General features: G+C 47.1%; 1 protein-coding gene across 1 annotated transcript; it reads left to right on the forward strand.

Annotated features, from left to right (window-relative positions):
* Positions 1 to 3350: 3350 nt before the first annotated feature.
* Positions 3351 to 6699, forward strand: FABP1 (fatty acid binding protein 1). The gene is made up of 4 exons (XM_050338750.1): positions 3351 to 3512; positions 4537 to 4709; positions 5923 to 6015; positions 6578 to 6699. Exons 1-4 carry the CDS (start codon positions 3446 to 3448, stop codon positions 6626 to 6628), a joined length of 384 nt encoding a protein of 127 aa, XP_050194707.1. The 5' UTR covers positions 3351 to 3445; the 3' UTR covers positions 6629 to 6699.
* Positions 6700 to 8229: the final 1530 nt, after the last annotated feature.

Genomic DNA, 8229 nt, shown 5'->3' on the forward strand with positions numbered 1-8229 from the left:
TTGCTTGTAGACTTTCACATTTGGGCCAAGAAAATACTAGTGAAGAGCCCAGTCCCAGTTTCCCAAAGAACTGAGGGGAAAACAAAGGCTTCGTGAAGACTGGGGAGTCACTGGTGGGATAGACAAGAGGAACAAGAGAGGTGATAGAGGTGAGGTGCATGAAGACATTCTCAGACCTCCACAAGGCTGCCAGCTAAGCAAAGTGCCTGTCCCCACACAGTGCTTTGGCTGTAAAGTCATTTTCATAGTTCAGATCTTAAGTAGGAGTTTAGTTCAAACTGGAGGAGGCAGAGAGAGATTCATAGAGTCCAAATCATCAAGAAGCAGTGCACATAAGAGAGTGGTTTCCCAGTGCCTTGGAAGACACTGAATGAATGGGAGCCAAGATGAGGAATCCCAGGGAAGGGTTGAGGGAAGGTGATAAAAGGATGCAACTGCTCCAAGGGCAGCTACACAGCTGACAGAACCAAACTCTTCTTGATGTTACAGCACAGGGCACTGGCCATAAATTGTACTTTGGGAGGTTTGGGTTGAGCACCTCTGCTTCAAGAGGTGGGTGTTGGAGGACCAGGGTGAGTACCCAGAGAGGTAAAGGAGGTGGATTTTGAGATTTGGCCCAAACCATGGGTGATATTCCTGCTTTGAGCAGGAGGTTGAACCAGAGACCTTCGAAGGTCCCTCCCTACGGGCATTTCTCTGGTTCATCACCTTGGGACACAGAGCATTTGGATGTCTAGACTGGAACTGAGATGTTCTGCACACCTTTGATTCAGGTGCAAAAAGCAGAAACAAGACACTTGTGTCCATTTTTCTGACAAGCTTCTAAGATCTATGCATTATTTTCAAAGTAACTTTAACATAGAAGCACCTGCTGGCTTCCCCCAAGATGTAGCTTTTCCAGTAATTTTTGAAAATGATCCATGCCTTTTCCCTTTCTACAAATCAGGTTCAGGTTTTAGGGTAGGGATTTAGTTTAATTAAATTATCAACTGACTTGACCTTGTGTTAATGCAAATCAGGGGCATTTTCTTGGCCCTGGAAAGTTCAGTGGTGTCGTATTTTAAATGATCCCGTATTCTGGGGGGAGATGTACAAGTATTCTGAACTTTGCTATTGCAATTAAGTTTATCTCACCTGCAGTTTGCTCAGCAAGCCTGGCTAGATAATAATTACCTTGGCCAAATTTCATTCAATAAGAGTTCTTCTTTTTTTATAAGAACTTCTGCATTTCTTTGCTAAAGGAAATAAAAGAACTCAAGTCCGACAGAACACAAAGAGGTTTTATTTTTGATCATTGATCAAAAATCAGTTGGTTGCATTTCCCAACTTTCCAGCAGTGATCATAGTCCACATTTATTCAATACACCAAGTCTGGGAGCATAAATGTGTTATAGCTATTCACAGTACGTAGAAGCTGAGAGGATACCTGCAGAAAACAATATGGGTCCCAAATGGAGAGAATACTCTCATGAGTTGTCCATTCCTCTGAACTACTCAAACAATTTCTGCCCGATTACCAAGAGAGTCCTGGACAATTATATTCCCCTTTTAACGTTTGATGGGTGACATCCAGACCCCAGGAGCTTGGCCTCCAGGGACACCGTGGGCCTGGGAACTCTGCAGTTTTTTCAAGTCTGAGTCTCTCTCCCCATCATGCAGAGAGATGGGACCTGAACTGCCTGGAGGAGCAGCCAGAGGCCCAAGGCACAGATATGTGGGAGGCACACATGTGCTTCCAGGTGGCCCATGGCAGGAGGCAGGGAGCTGCCAACTCCAGCTGCCAGCAGGATCTGGCCAGAAAGGTCCACTGTCACCATAGAGGAGACACTGAAAAGGGACCTGTGTCAGGGCAGCCCCAGGTGACACCAGGGTATTCACATGGGCAAGGAAAAGGGTGAAATGCAAATTTTAAGGTGATGTCATTCCCAAGGGGATTAAAGGGGGAAAAAAAAGCCAAAAAAGCTGTTTGGAGAAACTGCTGAATCAACCCACCTGCCATGAGTGCTCTCTGAACCTGCCCGGCCCCCTCCGTGGTGCACAGGGATGACATTCCCTACAGATTCCTCCCCCCAGACAACTTCATCCACCGCCCACCCCACCCGGCTGAGGTTTTCCCTCTCCTGCTTCATCCAGCAGACACTTTCTGTACTAATTAACCAGAAACTGAGGCTGATCTGGCCTAGGCAGTGTCACTGAGCACCAGAGCAGCATGGAGAGCAGCTGGGCTGAGCTGGCAGGAGCAGGACAGGCAGCTGCAGAAGGCTCTGAGAGCATCTCCAAATTGCAAGGAGAAGGTCTTTTACATTCTCATCTACAGCTTCAGTTCAAAAAAAGGACAAAGGTACTGTGAGAAGGAAAAATGGAAGAATTGCAAAAAGAAGGCATGTGAGTGAAAAGGGGGAGAATCCCTGGGCTGACTTTGGGAGGGAGTAGGAATTCACTGGGGCAGCAGATGAGACTGAAGCAAGAAGCCGAGCTTGGGAGTCCAGACCCAGAGGGTGGATGCTCAGATGCCATGCAGCAATCTGGGATACTCAGGCAAAGTTATTGGACTGCAAGAGGAGCCCAGCTCTGAGTCCCACTTTGGAGGGAGGAATTTGGCTCAGCTTGGAGGCTGCCACTGGACCTACTTCTGATGTGGCATTTGGGAGAAATGCAGCTTTGAGGGTCACAACACTCCTTCAGTGCAGGAGTGACTGTGGTTCCTCTGGGAAAAGGAGAGGAAAGGGTGTTTTAGCCCTGGTAGGTCACTAAGGGTACCGGTGCATCTATCCCTACAAAACCCCTTTCCTGGAGGCAGGGCCATAGTGATGGAGCCTGAATTGAACTGCAGTCTTCAGATGGGCCCATGGAAGCCCAGGAATTGATTTTGAGTCGTGTTTTTTCTTACGGGACAGTGATGGTTTTGTGATTACGGCTGTATCTAAGGTCTGTGAGGTCTGTGAGCAAGTCAGTCCCTGTCAGTGTGCAGCCACTCTTCATGCCTGTGCTAAAGACCCTGTGTGCACACACCAGCGAGCACAAACCCCCCTGGAGTCAGCTCCAGGGAACACACAATCCTTCACCACTTTCTCCTCCTCCAGGTACGTGCTTCCAGACTGCAAGCTCGTTAGATGATTTGGCTCCTTCCTCTGATAGTTAATCTCTCTGCACAATTATTATTATTTTTTTATCATTTGTTTATGGATGCCACGTCGCGACCTCCGTAAAATTGATTTTATGGGATTTTCGCTGCCCCCCTGTTGTTAATTGTGGTCCGTAAAATGTAGAGTAATTTACCGCCGACCATTGCCCAATTTTATGTTAATGTTTGAACATGACCATAAAACAATTACATCACCTCACCTCTGGCCAACTTTTAAGGCAAAGAGACTGTATAAAACCAGGCTCTGCTTGCCAGCGAGACACCTTCTCTTGTGTTGGGAGCACAGAGAGCCTTTCCATCATGAGCTTCACTGGAAAGTACGAGCTCCAGTCCCAGGAAAACTTTGAGCCCTTTATGAAAGCCCTTGGTAAGTGCCTGTGTGTGCCATGTGCTGCCTTGCCTCTACAGATCCCACTAATTTTTGGGAGCCAACTGTGCTTATGTGCTGGTGACATCTCTCAGATTTCCTGTTTCTGTCTGTTGTCTTGAAGCTGTTGGGGTTTTTAAATGTATGTGTGTGGGGATGTGATATCAAAATAGAAGAGAAAGCATCTCCCTGGCTGGGGGCTGGATAGCAAGAGGTGATCAGTGAAATTTCATGGCCTGCAAGAAAATGATCCTGACAGGCTCTGAAGCCACTCGCTGCACACACGTGACAAACCAGCAGGACTTTGGTGGCTTAGGGGGACTGCAGATCTGCTCCATCAGGCTGTGAAATTTGAGGGCAAGCAGGACATGGCTCAACCCCTGTGCTGCTGCTCAGTGATGCTGCAAAGCCCCAAATTCAACCATTGATCAGAAAAATAGTTGGGGTTGTTTAAATGCTTAATGATGAATGGGTCTAGAGAGATTTCCACCATTATCTGTGACAGGGAATGTGCTCCTGTGGGGATTCAGGAGGTTTTGGCACTGTTTCTGCACAGTTATGTGTCAGGAGGGCTCTACCTGTCAGATCAACTTCAGGCTTTGGGAGAAGACCTTAGTTAACTGGTTCTGAGGAACCCTGAATCTCATAAAAAAACCACTTGGTTCCTTCATTCTAACTTGATTTATTCCATTTTTCTTGCCCCTCACTGAAGGAAAGAAAGCAGGATGTTTTCTTAGTCAGGGAGGTACTTATTGTGCTGCCAGTCAGGTCAGGGAGACAAGGAATATGTCTAGTTCCCACACAAAATTCAGGATGGAAGTATTATTCTTTCTCCCCAGTAGACTCAGGGTTACATAGCTCTTGGGGAAGCATCATCATTGAAAGGTTTTTCCACACTGGAATAGAAATTTCCCAACTGTAGGTCCCCAAATCCTGCCACATTCTTTCATTCCTTCATTTATTCAGCAGCAATCTGCCCACAGTTGGCTCCATGGTTCACCTAATGCCTCTTTTTCCTGGGCAGGGCTTCCTGATGACCAGATCCAGAAGGGCAAGGACATCAAGAGCACCACAGAAATTGTGCAGAATGGGAAAAAGTTCAAGGTCACCGTGACCACTGGCTCCAAAGTGCTGACAAACGAGTTCACCATTGGGGAGGAGTGTGAGATTGAGATGCTGACAGGAGAGAAGGCAAAGGTGAGTGATCAGCCACTCCTCTGCCAGGGCTTTGTGGGCACAGAGACATTAAATTTCCTCTCCAGCCATTCCCTCCACATTTGAGCAAAGGGATTGAGGTGTTATAGCACTTCTGCACTTCTTGCATTTGTAAAATTATTTTAATACCCGGTCTGGAAAACACTGGAAGCCAATGTTTTAATATCGCATTTGGAAAAGGGGGATAGAGATACCTTGGTAGATATTTCTGACAGCAAAAGTTCTGAAAGATTCGAGGTGTAAGGGATTGACTTTGTGTCATATTGCAACACAAAACATAGCTCCACCTTCATTTTGTTGACTCAAAGGTAGTGCAGGAAGGTCAGACAATGAATCATAAACCAATAAATCTCTCCTTTAAAGTCCCAGTAGCTGTTAACTTCTCTGCTACCCTTTTCCACTGCTTCTGTTTACATTGGGTGAGATGATTTGGCAAGGCGAGGAGTTATCACCCTTGAAATTGGGCCAGCTCCTGTTCCTGGACATTAGTTTTCAGTGGTTCATAAAATGTCAGGGCAGCACCATCGGCAAATATTGCCTCTCATCTCTACCTCAGGAGAAGATGATATTTCAGGGACTTTTGAAAGTAAGAGGGATGATCACTAAAAAAAACACCCTGGTGAATCAGGCTCTGAGAACTGTACTGGCTGTATCACAATTTACAGCATCACTGAAGTCCCTCTGGCATAAAGTAAAGGGGGAAACAGCTATTAGAAGAGTGTTACCCTCCATGAACCAGAAGCTCAAGGACAGCTGGGCAAGACAGATAAACAGAGATGGGCTTTGCTGGGTTATTTGTTTGAATGATTTCAGTGATCAGTGATAGCTGCCCTAGGGATGCTGGTGCTGTCTGTAGCCTTTTAAGATGTGCAGCTCCTGGTGCAGGGAGGGGACTCGGCAGATGTGCCTGTCCCTTGGAGAGCTTTCCAGCCATGACTGAGTTTCTGAAAGCTCCTTAAACAGTTTCCTGCCTTGACTGAGCCTTCCCTCAGCCCCATGCCCTCACCCAGCTCCAGTCACCTCAGCCCAAAGGAGGTTTCTGCAGCAGTGAGCAGTAGGTGGGTGGTGGAGAGAAGATGACATGGCATACCCTGGCCCAGCCCAGGTGGCTCTGCAGTCCTCTCCTACTATAGAAGGGAAAGGGGTTGAGGTGGCCTCCAGCAACAACATGAATGCCTCTGTGTCCTCCTACCAGGCTCTTGTGCAGATGGAGGGTAACAACAAACTGATCACAAATGTGAAAGGGATGAAATCCATCACCGAGCTCAACGGAGACACCATCACCCATGTAAGTGTGGAAGGACAATGGCTGGGGTAGTGGTGTTTAGAGCTGCCTTCAGGGTTTGGCTCTAGAAAGCCTGCAGAGATGCTGGGGACCGTGGGGAGGTGCTGGAGAAGAGCAGGTGCTTGCATGCAGGCTCTGCAGCCAGGCACTGAGGGCAGCTGCTCATTAGAGTCTGACCCAAAAAGTATTTAAAAGACCCCAGTTTAGGAATTGTTGGTCAAGGTTTCAGGTAACGAGGCATGTTCTCACCCACCCAGAGGTAAAGGTGTGTATGTGGGCTTGGCACCCTTAAAGAAGCAACACACAGCAAACTGATCCCAGCTGGGGGATGCCAGATTATCCCTCCCTGCTTTGGGGTATTCATGAAGAAATCCAAAGCTTTAAAAATTCAGTTTATAGGAGATAGACTGGGTATCAGTCCTGTTTTGATTTGCAAGACCAGATCTTTTCAACATATGAGTTTGGAGCTAAGCACCATGATGATCCTTATGGGTCCCTTCCAACTTGGGATATTCTATGATTCTACAAATCCATAAAAAGCTAACACTCTCCATTTGTTTTTCAGACAATGATGATGGGTGACCTCACCTACAAGAGAATCAGCAAGAGAGTCTAGAAACCTTGCACATGCCAATCATTTTACTGTGTAAAATGCATCCATTATAATAAAATTTTTATGAAAAGCTTCTTTGTTGTCATCAGTCTCTTCACTGCTACCATAAAGAGACTCCAACCTCCAAAATTCATGCAAGCACTGGTAGAAATTGGGCAACAGGCTGAGCTAAGGCTGTGATGATGTTGTGGGATGGAGTTGAGCCAGGGTGCAGGCTCAGAGCCATTGAGTGACCCTCTGAGATGTGCCCCACACTGATGAGTGCTCTTCCAGCTCCTTCCTGGGGACAGGTGCCAGCATCCTGCTGGGGATGTCCCAGTGGGTCCTGCACCCACGGCTGCCCTGTCTGGGTGGATGGAGGAGCAGGAAAAGGGTTCAGTTCCCTTTCCTTACAAACATGGCCGAAGTGATCACAAGGTGACCAGCAGGGCCAAAGGATGAGGTGGTTTAGGTGGACTCCAGGAAATGTCAGTGATTCTGCTAGGAAAGCTGCCTTGGAGAAGCAACCAGCGTGGGGGCAGTCTGTGTGTGTACCAACAGCCATCTTCATCCTCACCCCTCCGCAGCAGGATCCAGCCCTACAGGCTCTGGCCACACCATCTCCATCTCCTCCCCAACCCTTCCACCTCAGGAGGGCCCTAAACTGCCTTCAGGTGTCCAGCATGTGTTTCACCCTAAACTGCACCTGATAAATTGGGTTGAACTGGAATTGAACATTTCTTCCAGGGTGAAATACAGGTAAAATACTACAAGTGCTTCTCCATCTCCTTCTGCAACCTCAACACATGTCGCTGAAGGACCAATTTGTGCATCTCTCTTAGGTCTTCTCCCTCCCCAGGAAAGGTTTTCATATTACAGCTCTACATTGATCCTCATGCCAAGAATTGAACTAATATGGATTGTCACACTGGGAAGCAGGCAGGCACCCCATGGACAAATGGAAGGGCTTAGCTCAACAGTGCCTAAAAAGCAGATGTTGGTCTCCAGTGAACTCAGATCTGGAGAAACATCAACAAAATCACTCAGAAGTGTCAAACAGGAAAAGCCCTGATTTTGCTTTCTTGCTATTCTGCTGAGGAGCAGGCATGGGATTCTTGAAAAACCTTTTCATCTCCTGGCTGCCACTGAAGGTCTGGAGCAAACCAGTTGTATTTTGAGATAGATGGGCAGGCAGCAAAGACCTTTTTTAAACTAGAAATCCAACCCTTGCCTTTAGACTTTTCCTTAGCTCTGTTGGATATCCACTGGAAGCTGATCCATGGGCTATCCCTTTTTTTATCAATGCAAAATTGATTAAGCACCTAAGTCAAAATCCAGGTGCCTAAAGGCAGCAGGTGAGCAAAGGTGGATACCCCTCCTTGGAAAATGTTTGTTCAGTAACAACAATCCACACAGCCAGTGCACAACACCAGAGCAACTGGCTTCTGGCATGGGCCCATCTCATGTCCATCTGCTGCCATCACTGCAGACATTTTCTGATTTTTAACTCAGGAGACTAATTGGCCCTAATTAATTTATGTTGATGTAGGAATTCCACTTAGTCTCACTTGCAAAGTGCCCACAGTTTGATGTTGCACCCGTGCCAGCTGTAGAATCATTTTCCA

This window comes from Myiozetetes cayanensis, unplaced genomic scaffold (genome assembly GCF_022539395.1).
Source record: "Myiozetetes cayanensis isolate MyiCay16 unplaced genomic scaffold, myiCay2020 scf7, whole genome shotgun sequence".
Lineage (NCBI taxonomy): Eukaryota > Metazoa > Chordata > Aves > Passeriformes > Tyrannidae > Myiozetetes > Myiozetetes cayanensis.